This window comes from Megachile rotundata, chromosome 7, assembly GCF_050947335.1.
Source record: "Megachile rotundata isolate GNS110a chromosome 7, iyMegRotu1, whole genome shotgun sequence".
NCBI lineage: Eukaryota > Metazoa > Arthropoda > Insecta > Hymenoptera > Megachilidae > Megachile > Megachile rotundata.
The window spans coordinates 4,186,559-4,214,335 of NC_134989.1; the positions used below are offsets into that span (position 1 = coordinate 4,186,559).

At 32.1% G+C, this 27,777-nt stretch overlaps 1 protein-coding gene across 1 annotated transcript in view; it reads left to right on the forward strand.

Annotated features, from left to right (window-relative positions):
- The window catches only part of LOC100878748 (uncharacterized), a 911,930-nt gene that overhangs the window by 468,335 nt on the left and 415,818 nt on the right, over nucleotides 1-27,777 (forward strand). Inside the window, exon 4 of the mRNA XM_076533672.1 lies at nucleotides 5,494-5,553. Coding sequence (XP_076389787.1) covers nucleotides 5,494-5,553 — 60 coding nt within the window. The remainder of the gene's footprint in view (nucleotides 1-5,493; nucleotides 5,554-27,777) is intronic.

The window sequence follows — 27,777 nt, forward strand, 5'->3', positions numbered from 1 at the left end:
TTTCTCGTCGAAACGAGTCCACCTCTCTTTTATTTCTCCTTTTTTTTTCGGCGGTCGATTCAACCACGATCCTTTCGATTTCTGAGCCGTGCTTTGGACAATTAAGCTTCCTTCTTTATTTGAAACGCTCGGGAACCGGACTGCTTTTGCTGGAGAACACGAGCCTCTGGATGGATCGCGATGAGTTTCAAAGTTAACGCGATAAAGTTTCCTCAAGTTCGTTCGCATGCTGTGGAAGTTCTCGCTGCTGGAATTTCTTTTCCGGAAGCTCTTGCAAATTTTTCATTTTCCTTCGATGCATAATAAATGCGTGCCTTAAAGTATAGAATATTAAGGCAGTTCTACAAGTACGTTCGGAGAAAACGGAAAATTATTTAGTCGACTGAAATTGAACGTTTCAGTTGGTATTTGTAGCTGCCATTTTTATTGAAACTTCAAAGGCTGAATTTCAAAGATTTAAACTTCAAATTAACATGGAAAGATGTTAATTTTACATTCGAGATTTATATTACCTTGATAAAGAGAATTATATTTAAAATAACATAACCTAGGTTAGGTTAATAACCTTAGGTTGGGTTAGGTTATTAATAAATTTTCTTGACAAAGAAAATCATACCTGGATATTTAGCAGATATTTATTTTGGATTTTTATTTTATATTTCTACTGGTTTACGTTATTTGTAAATTCTGAACAATGTAATTTGATTTATAGTTATATTAGGGGACCGTGCCCCCTGGCCGCTTCGCGGCCCAACCCCCCAATGCGCTTCGCACCTATTTCGTGTGAATGCGCTTTCAAAGTGACATGGTGGGTGGACCGTGGACTGTGGAATGCAGAGTGTAGCGTTAGGCGTGACAACATTACGCTATGATTTTATACTATAAAGTATGGTATAAGCGATGCAGCGTTACACGAGACACCGTTACGTTATGATTTTATACCATAGAGTACAATATGACAGTGACAAATGTAACCTAACCTAAACCTAACCTAACCTAACCATGACAGCGTTACGCGTGACACCGTTACGTTATGATTTTATATTATAGAGAGTATGAAGAGTATGATAAAATAAAAGAAAGAGTATGATATTTCTGTATCGTTACTCAATTTTAGTTGCTTAAAACACTATTAAATAATTTGTACACTGCAACGTTGCAGTAAACTGTACGTACAATACTAACACAATATTTTTATGTAGGATATTTAAAGTGTACAACTGATAAAAAGTTCGATTTAATATCCTGTATTTGCCTAACAGACACGAAAGAGCTAAATTCTGTTATTTCAGGTGCAAGATTGGGAAATATCGATATTTTTTTATAAAATTTACACTAGAATTCAGTGACGTAAAGCAAGTAAAAGATAGCCTCGTTATCAGTATCGGGTCAATCTCGTGGATTTTTCTTTGTTCTATGCTGAAAACTGTACACAATAGGAAACCTATTCACCGATGAATCCCAGGAAACAAATGAAAACAAATAATAGAAAATCCCTGGTGGAATTTTATTCAGAAAATAGAGATATGTTTTACGAGTGAAAGAATCATTTTTTTTAACACACAAAAGTTAACCACGTGGACGCTTCTCGTGAAAACAACCATGGAACATCGTCCTTTGTTTTATTCTATATTTTCTCGGACGAACAACAAATTTTGTTGATCATATGTTATAAGTCTATACGGATAAGTCTGAAAATAAAGAATCATTTTAAAAGATCAATGCAAAAGATGAAAGAGGAAAATAATATTTGCAGTGTTATATTTTTTTTTGTTAGTAACCGGTTGCGATATGAGAGGATAAATTTTAGAATTTAAAAAATTAGGAAAATAAACATTTAGAAATTTAGAAATTGTGTAATTCAGAAGTCAAAAAATTAAGTAATTTTGGAATTGAAAAATTTAAACGTGTAGAAATGCAAAAATTGAGAAATTGACAAATTTAGACATTTAGAAATTTACAGATTTAGAGATTTAAAGATTTAGAGATTTAGAGATTTAGAAATTTAGAGATTTAGAGATTTAGTGATTTAGGGATTTAGGGATTTAGGGATTTAGGAATTTAGGAATTTAGGAATTTTGGAATTTAGGAATTTAGGAATTTAGGAATTTAGGAATTTAGGAATTTAGGAATTTAGGAATTTAGGAATTTAGGAATTTAGGAATTTTGGAATTTAGGAATTTAGAAATTTAGAAATTTGCCAATATAAAAATTTACAAATATAGGAATTTCGAATGTAGGAATTTCAATATTAAGAAATCTGGAAGGCTGAGAAATTTTTATATTTGTGAATTTCAAAATTTCAAAATTTGCAAATTGGTGGTTTGAAGATTTGAAATTTTAGGAAGTTTGAGAAATTTAGGAAAGTTGCAACTTTAGAAATTTAGAAATTGACAATTTCCAAATGTCGAAGTTGGAAATTTAGAACTTTAAATACTGGGTATTTAGAAATTTTTGAACTTGTGATTAGAAAATTTAGAATCTCGGAAATCTAGAGATTTGGATGAATTTTCGAATTTTCAATTTTCAGAATTTCAGAATTTAGATATTTAGAAACTTAAAAAAAATTAAGGACTTCAGTGTTTGAACATCTTAAAAACTTAAAAATGTAGAACACGAATTTGGAAGTTTGATGACTTAAGAAACTTCAGAGTTTAATGATTTGAACATTTTTAAATGTATTACTTGAAATTTTCAGAACTTACGAATATTATCAAGTTAATATAATGCTTCACAATTTTTCGTTGATTACAAGAGATATCACTGTCAAATCTTCTTCTCCATCTGAGATCTATTATCCACATCGATAACAATTACTTTGAGTGAGTTCTTATGCTGTCGGTGCTTTCCTATCGATTTCTCAGGAGAGCTATTGTCAGCAATTACGTTCCCGGGTTTTATAAACAACAATAGAAGTCTTCAAGTTTATTCAGCTAGTCTGTTACATTCAATAAGAGATTGTAGTGCCTTCGGAACGACTGGTCTATTGGTAGTTTCTGACTGAAAAGTTTTTCTTTGTAATTCCATCAATCTAGCATCCACCTTTACAGTAAACATGTTCAACGTGGAAAAACGATTTCGTGTTTAACCGTATCGCGTGTGCTCGTATAGCTGTGCTGTTCATTGAACCGAGGAGTTACAGGTTTCGAAATTCGTACAAACAACGGATAAATAATACTAAGCGCGCAACGGAGATTTAATTAATTTTCATGGCTTGCTATAACGTGCACGCAATAAATGAAAACTCGATTCACCGTGCAGAATGCACAACATTCAACGCTTTGCGCATTTATCTATCCGAAATGCAATATTGATCCTCCGAAACAAACTACAATTGTTTGCTTGACATTGTGTTGTTGCTACTGGCGTTACGATAGCTCCAAAAATTATATTGTCATTCTACTCGCGCATGCCGATTGCATGCTTTAATTAAAAGTGAGAATTTACGCTATTGAAAATTGCTTTCCAAACTATACGAATACGTAAATAGCCAAACAGATGAACAAGAGTGCCAATTAAAAATGGTATAATGTTTTAATCAACTTTTTTATTGGTTAATTAGGAACCTTTGGACTTGTTTCTTAATTTAGAGGATAAACCTTGAAAATTATTAAATACATTTGCAAATGTCTAACTTTATTAAATTGTAATAAAATATACTATTTGGATATTATACCTTCTTTTTATGAAACTATTACTTACCCATGTTATGGTTTTTATATCTTTTATGAAATAAATGTAAGAATGTACTGTTACAAAGAGAACTCAAGCATTACGCTTACTCATTTATTTTATAGAAAACATTTAACTGAACATTTATGTAGCCCATTTTTAGGAAAGATGGCCAATTGTTTAAAAAAATATCAACAATTATATTCTAAAATATAACTTCAGAATTCAAACTGTAACTACCTGTTAATACCTCTTGAAAAATTGTCCTTCTCTCCTAAAATATGGTGTTCAAATGTTTAGTTAAATATACGCTTCCGTCGTTTTTTTTTTACCTCAACAACATCAGCAGAACGCTTTCCTTTCATGTCTCTTTTGATTCAAGGAAACAAAAATTGTTCAAGGCAAGTATAGAGTGTGAGGTCATGCCATTTTTGGTCAAGAATTGTCAAAGACATGAAAGGAAAGTGATTCGTTGATTTTGCTGAGGTGAACGAAAAAACGACAGTGTCATCAAGCATCATAAAAAACGAATTTAAACAATGTTTTGAAAAATAGAATGAAAGATTAGACAAGTGTATTAGTGCAAGAATACTTTGAAGGGAAATGTAAGCTTGTACTTTAAATTTAAATAAATAAGTTGAAAACAAAATAAGTTGGGTTTCTTTTGGGTACCATGCGTATATTCAAACTCTCAAGTTCTTACATCCACAAATGATATAAGTTACAACAGAATTAAAAAAAAAGCGGAACTATTTCAATTGCTAGAAAAAATACGAACAGAGAAGATGTTGAACGAAGGTTGTCGATCTTGAGATATTATGACTTCCGTGCATGAAATCGTCCGGATGTTAGGGGTGTAACAACGAATCCCGAAGTGCGGTTGTAAAAGCTGTCGCCTCATAAATCTACGAAATGCCGTCTAGTTTGGTGGCTGCATTCCGGCCATTAAGTGCCCCCGACCGAAAAATGCATTCGTCGAACAAGGAGAGAACTTGGATGTGAAATATCGAAAGAAAAAAAACCGAAAGGTCCGATGGCGTCTAGAATTATAGTCTCGATGTGGTGTTCGTATAGAAAAAAGTAGGAAAGGGGATGATTTAATGACGCAGTCTCACTTAATTTAACCTCTTCTTGTTGGCGTGCGGTTACTAAAGCTATCGCAAAAATGCTTTATAGTTTTGCGGTGGTTTCGGTAAATAAAGCGGTAAGACAGTCTGGTGTTTTCGTAGCGTTATTAGACAAAATTTAATATAGTGATTTAAAATATCTTTCGGGTACGCCACGGAGCACTGTTGGCTCTGATAAGGAAAATTGGCGATCTAGGGAAATGAGACACGTCACTTGTTAATTTTTAGTTAGTAAACTTGCAGAGTTTCAGTGATCTTGCAGATTCATAAATATTCAAATTTGGAAACTTTTAAATTTGACAGTTCAGAAATTTGTAAATTTGAATATCTGGGAGTTTCAGGAACGTTTATTTTACGAAATATATCAGAAATTGCTTAAACTTGAGAATTAATTTAAGTTCGTAATATTATTAATAATAAATTGAGTTCAATTATACATATGCTCATAGTGACTGTGTGATCTTAATTATAATTTAATGGTACTTGATTTTATGGTGAAATTGTAAATGTTTGTATATATTTAATATTTTTAGACTAGAAGCATTTAGAAATATGAATTGAGGTGTTAGAATGTAGGATACATTTTCTATTTTGTATATAAAATATATGAGATAAATAGAAAGAGTGCACTTTATGAAAATATATAGTTATGTTTCAATTAGTTTATTGAGAACATTATATTTTTTTGTTACAGCCAACCATTTTCGGTACTGTAGCCTCGGACCTTAATCCCAAGGATGGCAACAGTCGAAGGGTGAGTTTTGCTACAACATCCAATTTTAATTCAAGTACTGATATCTCAAGTACTGATATCTTTTACATAATTAAAAAAAATGAAATCAAAAAAGCATAAAACCGTTTTGAAAACGTTTTACACCCAAATAAACGACAAATCGATTACATTTTTAATTAAATTATATTTAACAACGCTGTTATTCATCATTAAATGAGGATTTTAAATAAATTTTAATTTTAAAACAGTTATATTATGAACATTTACTGTTATATTAATAATAAGTGGAGATAGAAAATATAAAACAAAAATATAAATATAAAAAAATATAAAACTATTTTTATTCAAGAAATAATATTAAAAACAATTTAAATTCAAATTTTTTTGAAAGTATTTTTACAACTTATCCATTCATTACATCTGTTCCGAATTAAAAACATTTGCCACTTTTACGTCGCACGAAATATTTAGTAATTGAAGAATATGAATATTCTAATAAGGTTTCGTAACGTGTTTTACAAGGTTTCCTCATGTTTTTAAATTACTAATTTAAACGAATAAAATCACGAAACGAAGCAAGTACTGAAAAATGAATTATATGAAATGTTTTGTCGCATTCCCTGTAATTTTAATAGGCAGATTGTTCAATTTGAAAATTGAGATTATATTACAATTATATGTTACAAACGTTTTAGCCATTTTAAAACTATAAATTAAAAATAATATAATATACAAAACATAGAAAAATAACAAAACAAAATTGTAGACATACAGAATCTCTATAAGGGCAGTAACTAAACTTATACTACATAATACTGATGTTAATAGATAAAAAAAGTGTCTATAAACTTATATTCGATAATGCTTCATCAGAAAGATATGAGGGTTCATAAATTGACAAGCAAAATTGGTGCTGCAATTGAATCGTTTATTTGAAAATGGGGCAAATACATTTTTGAAAGAAATTATGGTAATGATAACAACAGATAAAACTAAATACGATATTTTATCTGCAAGTAATTTATAGCGAAAATAATAAAAATTTCCTGATATTTGTGTGATGGAAGCTTAGCTGATTAATGATATTGAAAAGATATTTATTTTGAAAGTGATGCAAATCCACTTCAGATTGAAATTATTTTTATCCGAATATTTTACGTTACAATTTAACTCTGGTAAATTTTAATAATACTGACAATACTGTGGAAAACTACGGATTGTATAATATTGGTGGCATAACCTCAAAATAAGCGAGGATGTAGGTCTCTCTAGGTATCATTGCTAATTTCTAGTACCTGTTTGCAAGTAAGTTCTAATTCAGTTTCTAATGAATACACAACAAAGTCGAAACGGTTTTTGTTTTAATATCGGTGCAAAAAATCTCTTAACAATTTCACTGTTATTTGAAATTTAATTACGAATTGTGGTTTATTTTGTTAAAATAATAATATGGTTCAGAATGATTTCAATTATAACTGTGATGTATATGAAAGTGAAGATAGTAGGTTATAATGCGAAAATGAAAATATTTTCCTACGTAAGAACAACTCTCCACTAAAATCCTCATTTCTAAGGAATTTTGTTATTTTTAATTTATTAATTTCCAAAAGCATTTGGGTATAATAAAATGATTACTATCTTAACCAGAACTGTAAACTCTTGATAATAAACGTACATTATCTAACAACATAAAATACAAGAAATTTGTCCATTAGTGCTTATCATTATTTTTAAATTCATTGAAATGCAAACACTTAAACATTTAGCAATAACAATAATGGATTTGCTCCACTTTCGAAATAAACCGCTCAATTCTTTGTACCCAATTGTATACGTGTCATAATCTCAATGAAATTATTGTTTACACGAACAATAACTCTGTGAATACATTCAAACAGCATTTACTACTATTTCCAATACAATCGGAATATTTGAACGAGTTGGGCAATCACTAATACGACGAATGGAGCTTGCGCTCTATCGGAAGGAGGAATTATCGAATATTTTCCTATAACTTCCACAATAAATCACAAATATTCGTTAAAAGCATATTTAGATATAAGTTCATATATTATACAAGGTGTTCCATATAAGTCGACAATATAAAAAATCTCGAAGACATGCGGTTTAAAAAAACAGATACGTGTCATTTAGTATTTCGAGCGGAGCGTCAATATCATTACTAACTTTTTAATGAATGGGTTTCGAGATTATTTCAAAGTCATCTTGTCTTTTTTTTTATCATAAACCCATATTTTTGCTTGGGACCATATTCTACGTGAAAAAATACATGACTTTTGTTTCATACAATTAAAAATTACTTAGAGTATCTAGTTGATTTTACATGTTTTTGTCAAAAATACTTTTTTTATTAAAATATCAACGTTACTTTCTTCTGGAATGTTTTTTATTTAATTTAAGAACATTGCAATAAATATTTTTACCCTCAACTTCTAGACATTTATTAATTTCTTTAGTAGAAGACTCACCAACAAACAATAAAGTTCCTTTCGTGATACTACGACATGCAGCTATAATTCAGCTATAGTAGGTAGATCGAAGTATACTTTTTCCTTAAGATAAGCCCACAGGAAGTAATCGGGTAATGTTAGTTCAGGTGATCTCGCTGGCTTGGAAATTGGACCACCTCGACCTGTCCAACGATCAGTAAAATCCCGATGTAGTATTTACCGTGCAATACGTGAATAATGATCTCGCCCATTTTCGTGCTGAAGTCACATGTTTTGCCTGTCTGCTAGATTGATCTTCAAGTAATACAGGTAATTCGCGATTCAAGAAGTCTCGATATTTGTTTTCATCTAACTTGTCATCAGTAATACTTAAGGTACTAATAATACTTGAAAATGTAAATCTACCAGATGTAATACTGAACTTACAACAAAATGTATCAAACAAAAGTTATACATTTTCTTACCTAGAATATAATTCCTAAATAAAAAAATACGAGTTTACGATAAAAAAGATAAGATGTCCTTGAAATAACTTCGAAGATGCCTACGCATTAAAAAATTAATAATGCCATTTGACTCTCCAGTGGAAATACTAAAGGACATGTGTTAGTCATTTTTTAATTGCAAAGTGTTGTTATTGCAAATAAAATAATTTTCAGAAAAAAAATACACCGACTTCGAAATGTACTAAAACGTATAAAATAATTTCTATTTCCTAATGAAGTAATTTCTATTTCTTTGAATCATACAATTACGTAACAGATATGACTGAAACATATTTACTCGTTAGGTAGTGTATTAAATACATTTCAACCTTTTCGGAGGCGGCGCAAAATTAAAAGATTTTCTTGAACATGTCAACCTTTGGACAGCCGAACATAGGCAAAGCTTGTATAGCTATTTCTTTTTTTATACATATAACTCGATAGCACGCCGCGAAGTAGGTGTTAATGCGTATAGAATGTAACTATGGTCTATCTAGCCCTTTGCGGACGGAACGGTTCGAAGTGAACCGTACCGTGGGGCCGAGCTCCTGCCGCGATAGTCATTAAAAATTGCCAGCGCATATTTGTGCTTTAACGCGGTTTTCGTTCATAGCATTCCAAGTCAAATTCTGGACATATTGTATGTACATGCACAGATTTACGTGCATGCACACATGTACGCGTTTCTCGGCTCTATCAGTTGTTTTCGCGGAACGCATAGTTAAGTTTCTCGGCTATAGCCACGCATTTACATGGGACACATATATGCGTTTCTCGGCTCAATCAATTGTTTTCGCCAAACGCATATATGAGTTCTTCGGCCAATTTGATGATTTACGCAGAACGCATATATGCGGCGGTAGTCCGCAAAGGGATAGATTCATAGAGTATACGACGGAAAGACTCGATCGCCGCATATGCTATAAAGATAGAGCCCATCTGCCGCAAATTTGGTAATTCCCGCGTCGTGGGCTCCGTTTATAGGTTCTTAGATCCCTGGCTTCCACATGCGAACGAAGTCGATTCAATTTCATTTATATCAGAAACGTTGCGAAATGAAGATGCAGTCGTTACATTTACGTATATTACCAGATATATCTATAATGGTTCGTATTCTTTCTCAGGATTTATTAATTTCCAATACGCCATACCACAATCAACTGGTTATTGGCAGCAACGTTTACTGAGGTATTTTTAATTTTGCGCCGCTTTCGAAAAGGTTGAAATGTATTTAATATACTACCTAACGAGTAAATAGGTTTCATTCATATCTGTGACGTAATTGTATGATTCAAAGAAATAGAAATCACTTCATTAGGAAATAGAAATTATTTTATACTTTTTAGTACATTTCGAAGTCGGTGTATTTTTTTTCTGAAAATTATTTTATTGTTAAATCACTCTAATTTTGTAAGATCACCTGTCTATTTTTTACATTGTCATCTTCAATGGGACACCTTGTTTTATAACTGCTTTCTATTTATTTCACCATAAGTAGTATGCGATAGTATATAATTTGATGTATAGCATCATATTTCTTCGTCAATTTAAGCCGCCATTATTTCAAGGTAAATATTTATTCTGGTTTCCTTGAAATAAGCTTAACGTACAAAGATTAAGAAAGGGCGAGGAATGCTTGAGCAGTATTAGGAAAGATAGGACGTTAAAGGTTTGCACCGTAGGATCTTGGTCTTCTTCACGGTGCGGGCCTCAGGAGACCCTTGGTCGTACCTTAATGGGTAAAAATTGCTGCTAAGTCGCTGTTCTGTACTCCCTTTAAACGCTCGAAGATAGAGCGTTCTGGCGCTCTAATTAAAAGTAACTACCGTACCGAGCAAGTCATTCAGCCCTGAAACCCTTTCTGTGGAAACTTTAACGTGCAAAGTCGCCAAGACCGTGTCCGCTTTTATACCTCGCATAAATTTTTCGTAATTGCGAAATCATGCAGAGTATACCCACCTTGCTACTGTCGCACAAGAAGACTGTATCAAAATAGTTTGATGTTCTTATTCGTTTTCTTATAGTTTTGATATTTTGATGAGATTGAAATACATAATGCACAGATGTGCACTGTACAAATTTTGAGAATTATGTGATTTGAGGAATTGAGATTTTGAGATTTAGAAAATTAGGATAGGAATTTAGGGGTTTAGGGGTTTAGGGGTTTAGGAATTCAGGAATTCAGAAATTCAGAAATTCAGAAATTCAGAAATTTTTGATATTAGGAATTTGAGGAATTAGGAAATTACTAATATAGCAATCTGGAAATTTCAAAGTTTATTAATTCTGAAACTTAAAACTTTGTGACTTTTTAATAACGAATCTTGGAATTTGTAGAATTGGAAATTATAAAATTTGAAAAGTGGAGATGATGGGAATACATCGATTTAGAAATTGACGGGTCGAAACATTTGGAAATTAAGTTATTCGTAAGTTTGTCAAGTTGATGTAAAAATTTGAAAATTCGTACATGTAGACATAACACCTCTGTTGATCAAAATCTATTCGCAGTTTAAACTGAACTGTAACATCTGTTTGATTATGTAAATTAAGAAGGTTCTATCAGTTTTAATTAACTTCTTGAATTTGAGAAATCCGTGTGGTTGTAATGATTGCTCTGGTCCTTTCAAATTCGGTTTCAGAAGTTGATTTTAGACTTCAGGATCCAACTGTAAACGTTTCATATAAAATGGAAGCATTATAACATTATAGTATGTTAGTAAAATATTTGGGCTGAATTATTACTAGTTCGTTGCTATGTAAAATATTTTACGAAGAAGAGAATAATGAGATTAAAATAATTGAATAAAATATTTTAATCGATTCAGCTATGTTATGTAACATTACTTTTCAGTATAATAATAGAAGTTAATTACGTCGAGCTAATTTGATTATTCAATTTCAAATTTTCTGATTTTTAATTCTTGCATTTTGTTTGATAGTTGATAATTATTAAAAATTTTCATTTCTTCGTATACATCCTTGAGCACGTAGCAATTTCTCAGTTCTTGAATAAATATTTTCGATCGACCCGGTTCAGTTTACTTTTACTCAGAGCGACATATCATTTTCCGAGTTCTGTCTGTAATTATTTGTACAAAGGAGAACGAGTATCACGATCAAATTGAAGTTGTGAATTTAAAATCAATATTAACTGCAAAATACAATTTGTTTTGCAACCTTTTCAACTTCGATATTGACTTGCAAAATCTGATTTATTTTGCAACGTTTTACAAATTAATATTAACTACAAATTATAATTTATTTTGCAACCTTTTCAAAACCAATATTACTGACAAATTTCATTTATTTTGTCACTCTTTTCAAGTCAATATCAACTGCTAAATTTGATTTATTTTGCAACGTTTTACAAATCAATAGTAACTGCACAATCTAATTTACTTTTCAACTTTTTTAAAAGCAGCATTAACAGCAAAATACAATTTATTTTGCAACCTTTTCAAAAACAAATATTAATTGCAAAACCTGATTTATTTTGCAACCATTTTCAAATCAATATTAACTGCTAAGTCTAACTTTATAAATTTTTTCATTTAATCTTACATTTGTAAAAACAATTTCTGATATTCTAATTTTGATGATTAATAATTTAAAACATTATTAATTTTCCATGTTTCAACAACTTGTCACTTGAAAAGTTTATAAACTTAAAATTTGTAAATTTGATGATTTGAAAAATAAAAATTTTTAATTTCTCAATTCCTCAATTCCTCAATTTCTCGATTTCTCAATTGCATAATTTTTCAGTCTCTCAATTTCTCAATCTCCCAATCCCTTAATCCTTCAATTTTTCACTCTCACAATCTCGTAATCTCGCAATCTTTCAATTTCTTAATTTCTCTATTTGAAAATTTAAATGTGGCGTCCCATTATCTTGACCTACCTCCTTATAAAAAACGTAATTAATAAATTGTCTCCCTCGAATTTTACTTTTATTTGAAAAGTTTCTCGGTTTCATATATAATCCCGAAGATAATCGTTTGTTTGAAATGGAACATTCCGTATATAGCCCGTTTCACTGCATTGTTCAGTTTGCTAAAATCTCTGTCGGTATCGATGTAAATATCGGCGAATTAATCGCATTGTGTCGTAATTTCAAAGTTCTTCGTTCGAATTTTATGCTTGAACGAGCCTATCTAGAAGGCGAATATCACAGCGCTGTACAGAGTTAATTAATCTACATCAGAAGGCGATAAAATGAGAAATTAATCGTCGATGTTCGGGCCCCGGCTACAGTATGACCGATTAATTTCGCCGTGGCGTTGAGATCGTAAAACAATGCGGCTGCCGTTTGACGAGCAACTTCGTGAGCCGACGAGCGCATCATTTTGTCGATCACTTTTTTTTTCATCGCGGAGCACACCCTGTCGTGATTTATGAAATATCCGTCGGAACGACGCGACGTGACGCGGATTAACGAGACGCGAATAATTACGTTGCCCTTATCAAATCCCGTATCGTTCGTTTCGTCGAGAAAATCACGAAACTGTTGCTTCCCGAAGAGTTCACGATCAACGAGCATTATTTATATGTTAGGGAAATTTCTAATTTTACTTCGATTTATATCCGAAGTCAAATCCGACTCATATCTGAATTTAACTGCTTTGGGAATTTCTTAATCTTAAAAGCTTAGGTAAAAAGGAAACGTTTTATTACAAAATATTAAATATTAAACATTAACATTAACACTACACGACTCATTCTAAATTCAAATTAAATTCAAAAAATGTGTTAGTAAAGAACTGAAGATCAATACTTCATAAAAATCAATATACATTTTAACAAAAAGACTTTCACAATTTAAAATAAAATATTAATGAATCATTTTGATAAGTTTACGTGTCGCAATTAAATTTGTTAAGTCTCTCTTCATGTTCCTCTACTAAGAGTATCACGGATATTATAGAAAATGGAAAGCTTAACAAGAAAACTTACTTATTGAACCATTATAGTATCGTGAAAAGGCAGAAATAAAATATTTCACGTGGAGAAGCTAGAAGAGTCGAAGTGGTTCATAGAAAATTAACTTCATCAAAACTCTAAAAGGAAATGATCGTCAGTTTCAACGCCACTCGAGCATCCACTGAAAATCTCCAAGGAGCACGTTTCCGTTTCCAAGCTCTTTTCAACATCTATAAATTGATAAAATAAAATGACTCGATCGACGTCGTTTCTAATATATAGCCCGGTTAAAAGCACATAGCCAGAGAGACACGAACAGTTTCAGGGTAGTTAAAGGGATGCAAGCTTAATGTGTCATGAAAAGGACAGTAATATCGGTGATGCGAGCGCGATTTGAATATCATGATAGCCATTTACGAACGTTTACGGTAGTTTTTATTGAAATACGTGTGCAAAATAAAAATTATTGATTCTGCCTAATGACTGCACATTCGTGACGTGGACGGAGGAAAAAGCTTAGCGAGAGACGTTTGTAGTGGGACATTCGTACTAATTGATATCACGACGGCAGTGACAGGAATTTCATTATTACGATAGGTTTTATGATACGTTGGCAGAAATGATGCATTTTAATTTGGCCTTCTGTAGAGTTATTAGGGCTCTCTGCAAAAAATTTGTATTCTGAACTTGAGTTTGGCAGAATGTGACAGACCATTTTTAAAATAAAATATTTTAATTTATTGGCAAATTAGATGTTTATTGAATTTAATAGATATGATAGCTAGATTTTAGGAAGTAGAATAATTTGAATACAAATTTTTTAAATCATTGATTTTCAATTTTTAAAATTAATTTTTAAATTTCCTAATTTCCAAATTTCTCAATTTCCTAATTTCCTAATTTCCTAATTTCCTAATTTCCTAATTTCCTAATTTTCTAATTTCCTAATTTTCTCATTTTCTCATTTTCTCATTTTCTCATTTTCTCATTTTCTAATTTTTTAATTTTCTAATTTTCTAATTTTCTAATTTTCTAATTTTCTAATTTTCTAATTTCCTAATTTGCTAATTTGCTAATTTTCCAATTTCCCAATTTTCTACTTTTCTAATTTCTCAATTTCCCAACGTCGCAATTGCCCAATTGCCCAATTTTCTAATTTTTTACTTTCTAATTTCCCAATTTCCTAATTTCCCAATTTCCCAATTTCCCAATTTCCCAATTTCCCAATTTCCTAATTTCCAAATTTCTCAATTTTCCAATTTTCTAATTTTGCAATTTCCAAATTTTCTAATTATCTAATTTCCTAACTATCCAATCATCTAATTGACTCATTGCCTAATTGCATGTTTGTCTGATTGTTTGATTGCCTTATTATCTTATTGCCTTATTGTGTTATTATCTCATTGTTTTATTGTCTTATTGTTTAATTGTTATTATCTGATCTTCTAATTGTTTGATTTCGTATTTCTCTAATTGTATCATTTTCCAATTTTCTAGTTTTGTAGTTTTCTACTTTTCTAGTTTCTTAATTTATTAGTTTACATGTTCACGAGTTCTCAAGTTCACAAATTTACATGTTTACAAGTTTACGAGTTTACAAATTTAAAAGTTAAAAAATGTACACATTTTCAAATCTACAAATCGTGAAATCCACAAATCTGAAAATCTACATATTTACAAGGTTAGAAATATACAGTTTCACAAATTCAATATTTAGTCATTTTTAAATAAAGATACTTGAAAATCTTTAATGTTCACATATTTTTCAAATCACAAATTCTCAAATTTGTAAAATTTATTGATATCATTTCATGTAATTCCAGAAAACGAATTGACTAGTAGTTAGGCAATCATATATATTATCATGTTTTTATGCATTAAGGTGGTCATTTGGCAATTAACAATAGGATATTAAGAACACGAACAAACAGTTAATATGGCCATTTTCAACAAACATTACGCCTCAAATCGATATGATACAAGTAGTACTTTGATAGACTTATGTCCTTAAATTATTATTAAACTTCATGTTAATAAAATCTGTATAATAGACATTTTCATTGTACATCAAGCTTCAAATTGATATAACATAAATATTGCAGTAATAATAATTGTACATTTATGTCATAAAATCGTATCCAACTTTCTGCTTTTCAAACCAGAAAATTAATACACAGCACCTAACACCTGCAAGCCTGAAAAAGGAAATTAAAACTAGAATCAAGTAATTTCATAAAACACTAACATCGAAGGGTACAATAAACTTAACGAAATAGAGTCGTTGCACAATCGTGATTGCATCTCGAAATCTCATTGTAACTCAGAGTTAGTTCATCGAAGTTCATTTCAGAAATCGTCATCGTAGCCAGCATTCAATCAGTTGAATCTTTACCACGGCAAAAAGCCTCGATTCGTCCTCATTCACGATCCACGAGCGAATCAGCGAGCCAATAGGACGGCCTGAATCCTTAATAGCGACCGCTGCCACTAATAACCGCAAAAGCACGAAATCCTCGTCCAACGAGATTGACCCAGAATCAGGAACAGGTTGGTAAATAGCTGGAATATGGGCAAACAGTATGAATCAGTTTTTGGCTAGCTATCGATGGAATCGATGCTTTGCACGATTCGCGTCCTTGTATCTATCCACGTAAAACTTGTACGAATGAGTATATGTGTTTGTGCGTATGTGTATTTGTATTTGGGTTCAAATACACATGGAGTGTGTGATAGTGTGCAGTAGAGAAATTAGAGGAGTGGTTGCAATTCGTTTCAGAGACGCAACCTGCACATAATCCGACTACCACGTAGCGTGCTTGTGTATGGAACGAGTGTAAATACACGATGGCGACGTCGATTGTGCCAAGTGTTGTATCATCGATACCCTTGATCGATTCTATTAGGTACCTTATTCATAGAGAAAGGGAGATAATTTGATATTCACGGGATGGTTGGACAATGTTCGTTTGATATGCATACATTCATTTCAATCAATCATTGTGAATCATATATAATGTAATATGATCACCATTTGGTACGATATTAATTATTTTTTCATGCCTTACAATTAGTTCGATATTGTGCGATATCATGTTTGCAGGATTGAGACGACAGATGATGCTGTCGCGTTATATGGCTTTTGTAGGGATTGGTAAGTTAACTACGAATTCACCAATTTTCAGGATTTCAAGTTTTTCAATTTTTAGGTGCTTAAATATTTAAGTCTTTTATATTTCGGTTATCAAGTTTTCGAGTTGTTAAGTTCTCTGACATAATAAGTGGGAAAATCAGAATGAATATTTAGCAAATTATAAATTTGGAAATAGACATTTCTTGAAGTATTTCGTACATTTCGAAAATGTAGGAACATGAGTGTTCAATAGTCTAGAAACTTGGAAATTTATTATGTTGGAAATATGGTAATCTAGAAAGTAGGAAAATTGTAGATTTATAAATGTTATTGGTTTATTTTATTTCAGAAATTTTTTAATTTGTACATTCACGAAGACGGGTACATAAAATGCAGAAATTAAAAAATGTTTAAATTTAGAATTGTTTAAATTTGAAAATTTGAAAATTTAGAAAGTTGGAATTATAGAACCATAGAAATTTCTAAATTTAATTATTAAGACGTTTGAAAATCTAAAAATGTAAAATTTTAATAATTAAGCAGTTTGAAATATATAAATCTAGATATCTAAGAATTTTTCATGTAGGAAATTCTCTACATCTCCAAATTTTTAGACTCCGCAATTGTTAAGTTCCCAAATTCCGCCATTCCCAAATTTCTGGACACCCCCTCCCCCAATAGCTAACTTCTCAAATTCTTAAATCCTAAAATTCCTACATCCCAAATCCCTACAATCTCAAATGCATACAAGTCTAAATCTGTTGCCCCCAAATAGCTAAATCCCAAATTCCTAAACCCCTAAATCACTGGATTTCCAAATTTCTAGATTTGCACACCTCCAAATTCTAAAATTCTTAAAAATCCCTAAAAAAAAATTATTTCGATCATATACCTCATAAAGACAAAGCAAGAAACATACATAAGCATTCGAATTCCTACTAGCAAGGTTTCTAGCACCATTTATTGGCATAGTATAGACGGCGCCTAAAGAAAGTTCCTCCGGACCCAAGTGCCTTAAATAACCATGCTAGCAGAGGTGTCCTTAGGACGAATTGGTATTGTTTAAAATATTCTTATATTGGCTTTTCCAGTGAAAAAACAAAATAAGAAAGCCTAAGGTATTTTAAACGTGTCCACGATACTCATTCGGTAAAACCTTGCACCTTCGCCAAATTATTTCAATTACCTTATATGTAGAACCTTAAAAATTTAAGAACTTGTAAATCTCAAATATTTATTTTCGAAATTCGTAAGAGTACAAATTTACACATGTACAAGTTTTCAAATTTTGAGACCTTATAAATTTTCAATTTTTTACTTTTGAACTTTGTAATTTTACAAATTTTCAAATTTGTATATAGCTGCGCACACACATGTCGGAGTAGTTTATAAATATTCGTACCTTTGGAATCACTACTTTGTTGCCCACTGACTGTTCCACGTACGATCAATCGTACTCAAAATGCGTATCATGCCGGTTGTATATGTAATGTACGATGATGGTAGCATAGCACGAAACGGGATTGGGATTGTGGGCGTACAGCTAACGCGTCAATCAGATTTGATATCATCATTGCCAGCAGCCGCCTAGACGGTGGTCAGCTCGTAGATTACAATATGCTACGCATATTGTAGCGTCGATGGAGTGCTGAGGAGGATTAGCTGAATGTGAGTTGTTGGTAAATGTACGGACAAGCATAACTGCTCCTAAATGCACAGGAAATCTCTACAAAACCGTCAATCTTAATGCGATTCATTCTGAAAGTGGGCAAGTCCATTTTTCATTATTGCGTGATATTTGAGGGTCTGCATCTAAATAAATTTTAAAGCATTCGCAAGCACTGACTAACAAACTTTTTATTCTACGGCCTTAGATGATGTATGTTTATTATCAAATAAAATTGGAAGTGCTGTCTAAAAAAAAAATAAAAGGTTTATTATACCCATAAGGACTCTCTTAATTCTTAAAATGAATGAATATAATTAGCAATAAGCTGTTTAGTTATTCGTTCTCTTAAACTCTTTGAACCATTTTCGTCCGAATTGTCTTTGTATTCAAATTCTGTTGGAATATCTAGGTTCAAAATACAAGTCGAGTGTCGTAGCATTGTAAATGTTTCTTTATTGCCTGACAGTCCTCAGGTCAAGAAATTGAAGGCCTGCAGTTTCTCACTGCGGAGTGGGCCAAGTAATAAACAAGCACATGGGCACTCTGAGTTTTTCTTTCTATAGGACCCAACAATGGTGTTTCTTTTCAAAACTTTCTTTTTCGTTTTCACTTCAGTTCTAGCTTTCGTACAGTACAGACATCCTCCGTGATCATAGTAGAAAATAAAGTTCAGTTTAACGTTGATTTCGTGTGTACAATTTATTATAAACTCTATAAAACCATATCCTATTTCCATTAGGTTATGGGCCCAGGACACGTATAGTTTTTAAGTGTATTGTGTGTTTTAATTAATTCAGTTTTTTTTTTAGTATTGCATATATAACCAAGTGTATTCATTAGTGTTTGTTAAAAGTGTGTTTGCTCTAGTGTTTAATTGTACAGTATTTTAATCGTTTGTGTGTAAGTACTTTGAAAATGGATGCATCAAATAAAAGAAACATTCCACAATTTAGTGGTACGAAATATAACGCGTGGAAGCATAGAGTTCGTAATCTGTTATACGAACTTGATGTTCTAAAGGTTGTTGATGAGCAACCACCAATTCCGCTCACCAAAGAATGGTCTAAAGCTGAGCGTATTGCTAAGTGCACCATTGTACAATATTTAGCTGATACGCATTTAAAATATGACACTGCGGGAAGTACCGCGAAATCAATTTTATCGAACTTAGATAGTGTTTACGAGAGTCAAAGTACTGCCACAGAATTGTCTATCCGGAAGAAACTATTAAGACTAAAAATGAAGAGTGATGGTTTGTTAAAAGATCATTTCGAAGTATTCGACGACTTGATAACCGAATTATCGGCTGCGGGAGTGACAGTGCGGGAAAATGAAGTCGTTTCAATTTTATTATCGAGTTTGCCGGAAACATATGACACCGTATCAACCGTCATAGAAACAATGATGACGGAATCAAATATTACATTGGATATAGTCAAGAAAAGACTTTTTGATCACGAAACCAGGATCAGATCTGAGAAAATGGATACAAGTACGAAAGTTTTACATACTGAGGTTCAAAACCACCGGTCAACCAATTTCGAGAGTTCCTGTTTTAGAAGAGGAAACCGTAGGGGTAACACAAGAAGAATGCCTGTCTTTAAACCAAATAAGCGACAGTTTATTGGAAAGTGTCACCAGTGTGGAAGAAAAGGACACAAAATCAGGGAATGTTTCTATTATAAAAAGAGTTTGCAATATAAAGAAAAGAATAAGAAAAATCATAATTTACATTTGGTTCAAACATCCCAGGCAACGACCAGTGACAATGTATCTGGTTACGCATTTATGACTGGGGATTATAAATGCACAGAAAGTGAAAAATTATCATTTATTTTGGACTCCGGAGCGTCAGACCACATCGTTAATGAAGAAGAGGTGTTTTCAAATATACAAGTGCTTGATCCACCAATAAGGATTTCTATAGCAAAGAATGGGGAATACATAATGGCCTTGAAGAAAGGACAGGTAGCTGTAACCACCAACATGGGAGTCAACGGCGTTTTAGAAGAAGTATTGTACTGCCCGGACGTACCGTACAATTTACTATCCGTAAGGAAATTGCAGCAGAAAGGGATGAAGATTATCTTTGACGAAAGGGGTGTCGAAATAATTAAAGACGGTAAAACGTTGATGTATGGTAAGCCCTTAAATAAGTTAATTTCTATAGATTTTGACATAGCAGGTAAAAGAATAAATTTATTAAATTCTTGTATGTCAAATAGAATAGTAAATACTTATGAGTTATGGCATAGAAGATTAGGGCACATAGGAAAAACGAAATTTTTAGAGTTGAAAAATAAACAAATGGTAGATGATATAACGTTTCTTGAAAAAGTAATTCCAGATGATAGTTTATGTGAAGCTTGTATAAAAGGAAAACAAGCACAATTGCCGTTTGAAAAGGAAAAAGATAAACGTCACATTACGCGACCTTTGTTTATAGTTCATACAGACGTTTGTGGTCCAATCACTCCTTCTACAATTAATGATAAAAAATATTTTATTACTTTTATTGATGAGTATACGCATTATTGTGTTACATACTTGCTAGAAAATAAATCGGAAGTTTTTACAATTTTTAAAGATTATGTTGCAAAATGTGAGGCACGTTTTAATTTGAAAATAGTCAATCTATATTGTGATAATGGCAAAGAATATTTATCAAATGAAATGAAAAATTATTGCGTACAAAAAGGAATAAGTTATCATTTAACGGTCCCGCGAACTCCACAATTAAATGGTGTTGCAGAACGTATGAACAGAACAATAACGGAAAAAACCCGTGCAATGATAAACGGTGCAGATTTAGGAAAAGAGTTTTGGGGAGAAGCAGTTTTAACTGCTACATATTTAATTAATTTAACACCATCGAAAGCTCTTACTGTCGATAAGACCCCATTTGAATTGTGGCATAATAAAAAGCCCAAATTGAAATATTTAAAGGTTTTTGGTTCCACGGTATACGTACATAATAAAGTTAGGAAGTCTAAATTTGACGAAAAGTCTTATAAGTGTATATTGGTAGGATTTGCACCAAATGGATATAAAGTGTGGAACGTAGAAAATGGGAAATTTGAGATAGTAAGAGATGTGTTAGTAGATGAAATAAATTACTTAGGATCTCGGCCTCTAATAAAGGAAACTGGTTTAAAACGTGACGTATGTGAAACTGATGCATCTCTTGAGGTGCCAAAATCAGTAGAATTTGATAAATCTGATAATGAAAAATCAGATAGGTTAAGGAAATCTGATAATGAAAAATCAGATGTGTTAAGGAAATCTGATAATGAAAAATCAGATGGGTTAAGGAAATCTGATAGTCAAAAATCAGATAGGTTAAGGAAAAGGAAATCTGATAACAATGAATCAGATGTATTGGAGCCGAGAACGAAAGTAATGTTAGATAAAGGGAATAGTAAATCTGTAACTGAAACAGATGCAACAGGAGTATCGGGATCGGAGAAAAATCGAGTAAATGAATTGAATGATAATGTAGAACCTAGAAGGAGTGATAGGATTAAACAACTCGTTCCTATATCATATAATGAATTGAATATTGACAATGATTATCTTTTGTGCGCACAGTCAATAGTTTTTAAAATTCCCACCTCATTTGACGAAATCAAAACTAGAGAAGATAGAGTTAAGTGGGAACAAGCGATTGCTGACGAAATAAACTCATTGGTTATAAATAAGACTTGGGATTTGGTATTGAAACCAATAGATAAGAACATTGTCGATTGTAAATGGGTATTCACGATCAAAAATGATGAATTTGGTAATCCGTTGAAATATAAAGCTCGATTAGTGGCTCGTGGTTTTAGTCAAAAATATTTAAAAGATTATAATGAAACATTTGCACCAGTAGCTAGAATAACAAGTTTCAGATTTTTTTATGGCCTTCGCAATTCAGAACAATTTATTAGTTCACCATATGGATGTGAAGACAGCATTTTTAAACGGTATTTTGAGAGAAGAAATTTATATGCGAATTCCAGAAGGTGTTAAATGTGAAAATAATAATCAAGTGTGTAAATTGAATAAAGCTTTGTATGGTCTTAAACAATCAGCTAGGTGCTGGTTTGAGATGTTTGAAAAAGCTCTCATAGACAAAGGTTTCCGAAATTCATCAGCAGATCGTTGTATTTATATTTTAGATCGGAAAAATATATTAAAGAATATATATGTAGTATTATATGTGGATGATCTTGTGATAATAACTGCCGAGTCTGAAACAATGAAAAATTTCAAAAATTATCTGAAAAATAGATTCTCAATGACAGATTTAGATGAAATTAAATTGTTTCTTGGAATAAAAATTAGAAGAACTAATGAACAAATAACATTGGATCAAAGTGCATATATTAATACTGTTCTTAAGAAATTTAATATGTTAGATTGTAAACCTGTTAGTACACCTCTTCCAAGTGCAATGGATTATATAGCTTTAAACTCGGACATAGAACACAATGCACCTTGTCGGAATTTGATTGGATGCTTGATGTATATAATGATTTGTACAAGACCCGATTTAAGCATAGCTGTAAATATTTTGAGTCGGTATGCAAGTAAAAATAATAAAGAATTATGGCAAAACCTTAAAAGGGTTCTTAGATATCTTAAAGGGTCAGCTGAAATCAAATTAGTATATAGTAAAAATAATTATAAAAATCTATTGAGTGGCTACGTAGATTCTGATTGGGGAGGTAGTGAAAATACAGATCGGAAAAGCACAACGGGATATGTGTTCAAGTTGTATGAGAAATGTACAATCTGTTGGAACACTAAAAAGCAGACATCAGTAGCTGCTTCGTCCACAGAAGCCGAATATATGGCGCTTTTTGAAGCTGTTAGAGAGGCGATTTGGTTGAAATCTTTAGCAATAAGTGTTAATATAAGTGTCTCTGATCCAATAATGATATACGAAGATAACATGGGTTGTATAAATATTGCAAATAATCCAGGCAGTCACAAAAGATCAAAACACATAGATATAAAGTATCATTTTTCCAGAGAACAAGTTGAAAAGAAAGTAATAAAACTTGAATTTATTCCTACAGGTGATCAACTAGCCGATATATTCACGAAACCATTACCAGGAAATAAATTTCAGGAACACAGGAAAGGATTGGGATTAATATAATTAATAAATGATTTATATTATTCATATATTTAAATGTTAGACATAGTTTATATGGTCTGGATGGGTTTTTCTGGGTTTCCCCATTCCTTTGCAACAAATGTTGGACCATTTGTATTTTGCTCCCAGAGGTAGAGTCAGTATAAACACAAAAGGGGATGATCTGTACTGTAATAAATTAATTTGGATTAGTGTAAAGAACATCGACTTATTTTTTGAGGGGGCCTGTTGGAATATCTAGGTTCAAAATACAAGTCGAGTGTCGTAGCATTGTAAATGTTTCTTTATTGCCTGACAGTCCTCAGGTCAAGAAATTGAAGGCCTGCAGTTTCTCACTGCGGAGTGGGCCAAGTAATAAACAAGCACATGGGCACTCTGAGTTTTTCTTTCTATAGGACCCAACAATGGTGTTTCTTTTCAAAACTTTCTTTTTCGTTTTCACTTCAGTTCTAGCTTTCGTACAGTACAGACATCCTCCGTGATCATAGTAGAAAATAAAGTTCAGTTTAACGTTGATTTCGTGTGTACAATTTATTATAAACTCTATAAAACCATATCCTATTTCCATTAAATTCAGATGTAAAGGTTTTTCTTTTATTACCAATTCTAATGGCTCCAATTTAAACATATAATAATGAAAATAACAAAATACCTTAAAAATGAGAATTTTAGTGGAGTATCTACCCGAAAAATCGTTACTAATTTAAACTAATCAATAAACTTTTAACTATTATTTATTCGTGTTTTATAAAAGTTGTTAGAGTTAAAGACCATGTTCGGAGTTAGAACAGTAATATAAAATCATTGATAGTTAATTACGATGGACAGAATAAAAAGCGCGCAATAATGTAGCGTTAGGACGCGACACCATTAATTTCTTTTCCGCAGGAGCCTAAGGTCTCCCCGCATGTCCAGTGTATATGTTAAGACGCGAATTCTGAAAACACTTCAACAAAATTACTTCCTCATTTTTTAAAGTTGTGTGCACTAATTTTGCAAAATTTTTATTTTCGATGTGTTTAATAATTGCAGGAAGTTTGAATGGAATCGATACTTCCAAAATAATATTTACCTTATTAGTTAGAAACAGTATGTAAATGTTAAACGTACTATAATTAAGTACTTCAGTACAACAACATAGTTCTATTCACTTCACACTATTTTTTTATAATCAGATCATTCTTTATAATATTTGTTGTGATTCCAAAATTACTGAAAAATGATATAGTTGAAATTGGCAACAATCTGCATTTTTGTTTTTATACAATAAAGCAAAATATTTGACCCCATATAAATACATTTCTAAGTATTGTATGGATTTAAATTGACGTGATTTTATGGCAGATTTGCAAGGTATTTGTTCATTCTGACACGAGCGATTTTCATTTTAAACTGCAGTTTTTCAGCTAAACTCTGACGTTTCCTCTAACAATAGTTTCTGCAAACAAATTGCATTTTATCCTTGATTTAACTAAGTTTCAACCTAACAATGCTACGACAATAAGACACGTTCTGCTCCTCGCAAAGCCAAATTACGTTTTCAGTCTTCGAGTAACAAATTTCGAATTAAACCCGTTGAACATCAGGCAAGTGTCTGTTGTACAATACGGCACGTCTATTACCGTTGTTTCGTAAACGTAATTAGCGTAGCTCTCTTTACAGTGCATTCATTTAACGTTCATTTTGAATTAGTTGCATAACACTACATTGATGTTCCGCGGCCAGATACCGCGTCCGTTATTTTCGTAAAGAACAGTAAATATTTACACAAGTACAATCGTCGTCCGCACGAATTCTGACTCTCTACAGCAGCAATAAACTCATGAAGCCAGTACGAACCCCGCGAGTTTCTTTAGAGTCACCGTTTGCCCATGTTTATTGCCGGTAATAGTTTTTAGCTTTTCGCTTTTTTCAAACACATGTTTTCTTCACGTCAAGGCGCATCCTAATTTTATTGTTTGCTAAAGTCAAGGGTCCATCTAATAAATCAAGGCAACATGACCATTTCAGGGTTTTTCCCAAAAACCCTGACGTCACATGTAGGCGGTTACTTAAGACCCCTCACTACACATTTTTTCACACCAATCACAGACAACTATCCCCTGACACTACCCCGTTAAACACACCCACACGAACTTACCTACACGACATCTCATCACCCAAAAATCAGAACTTTACAAATATCCGACACGATCATACACTTTCAAACTCCATAGTCTTTTTAAAATAAACAGCATTTTAGTTAAAGTTCAAACATAGTCTCTAATTCAAACACCCATAGTATCATCCTTACCGCGGTAACTACCGGTTAGGAAGTGCGTTAATTCGGGACATTGAAATAATTCGAGTGAGGACTTACAACCCTCATAGGCGCGAGTTGCTCCGATTCGGTCTTTTCGCGATTGACGTAACATTGATGTACTGTCGCGTAAAGATAGAATTTCATTGTTCTATTTTATGGCAGTACGATTTTAAATTTTAGATAGAAATTTTCAGTTTCATAAATTTCCAGATTTGTCATTTTTCAAATTTCCAGATTTTTTAACCTCTAAATCTCTGAATACTTAAATTTTCAAATTTAATACATTCTGAATTACATTCTTTATTTATTCTTGATTTATTATGAATGTAATTATATGTAATTACATTCTTAATGTACAATCTTTTAAATTTCTAAATTCCTGATTTTTAAATTTTCAAATTCTCTAAATTTCAAATTATCAATTTCCTAATATCCGTAACTTCAAATTTTCGCACCTTCTAAAATTTTTAAGCTTAAAAGCTTTTCAGATTTCGAATTCGCAAGTTTCCAAATTCCTAAATCCTATAATCGCAAATTTATGTACTCCCAAATCCTTAAATCCCTAAATCCCTAAATACCTTAATGCCTCAATACCTAACTACCAAAATGCCAAACTGCCAAAATACTAAAATCCTAAAATGCCTAAATGTTTAAATATCTAAATTTCATAATACGTAATATTCAGTCTCTTTTCTAAATCTTCAAATTTCGAAATTTGAAAAATTTCGAAACTTCCAAGTCTTTAAATTTAAATCATGAGAAAAAGATCGTAGATGTTTCTTCCCTGTATCAACGTTTCCCATAGGAAAATCTTGGACGATTTGCAATGAGCCATAAATTTACGAATATCGTGTGGCACAAAACTTAATATTTCAAATATCTGACATTATCCACTACATTGTTTGCAGATAACATCATATTTCTTCATTCTCCGAGATTACTATTTCAAGCAAGAAATTTGTGTTAACAGAATTATTCGTCGAAGAATCGACCATCCCTTAATCTACCAAGCATATTGTGCACTCGACGGAAAATCAGAGAGCAAAAGGGATGTGTTAAAGGTTAGAAGGAGTGGGAAGAGATGGATGGCGACCAATCCTGCACCCTTCATACCTCTCTACGCTCCACCATATGCAATATTCGTATTACGATCCCTTCATATATTGCACCGTTGATTGCGATCGTTTAACGGATGACCAGCTTGGTCGTTCATCTTCGTTCCCGTTCGCCAAACGTTTACCTTAAGGATTAATTGGAACATCCTGCCCTAATTACGATCTCCTCTCGATTTCCTTCCAATTTTACTTTGATAAATTATTCGGACTGTATTAAATTTTAATTGATCCGTGAGGCTGTTACAATCGCAATTACGACGTGGATAATTTCAACGGCTGTGATTAATATCGCGATGCAACGTGCGGAAATAATAGGTCGTTAATTTTTCGATCTTTCCGTTCGTAAAAATTCTGTATAAAAATATTTCTCCATGATTAATTCTGGCGTTTATTTTGAAAGTGGAACAAATCTATTTTTTTGTGACATATTTAAGGATTTGCGTTTCCGTAAAAGTAAAAGTAAGCCCTAATAGACGAATATTTTGTATTTTATCGTGTTAAATAATTTATATTACGGAATTTGAATGGTTTTCACTATAAATTCCTCGCAGATAAAAATACATTTGCTTTTATCTATTATCGTTGCCCTCATTTCTTTCAAAAATGGATTTGCCCCACTTTCGAAATAAACGGCTCAATTTATTGTTAGAGTCAAGTTATGTGTGATTGAAATTACGTAAGCAATAACTGTGGCTTTTGGGATTAATTGGAAATTCTGCCGGTATCAGAAATTTCAAAATATTGTATGCATATTTAAGTGTTTGTTAGTGTGCAGAATTACTAGAACAAATATTGCGATACGCTCTCCGCTCTATGATAATTTAATATTGGCGAAATTATTATAGTCGAATATGCGTGGATTTTGCATGATTTACTATAATGATTAATACTGACGAATCAGGGAATAGAGGTACACATGATTGCATGTTTGAATAAGTTTTTAATTAAGAAATTATTCATGCTGATTTTGTATGCTGTAGATTTGACTTATTAAGGTTGTAGAAACA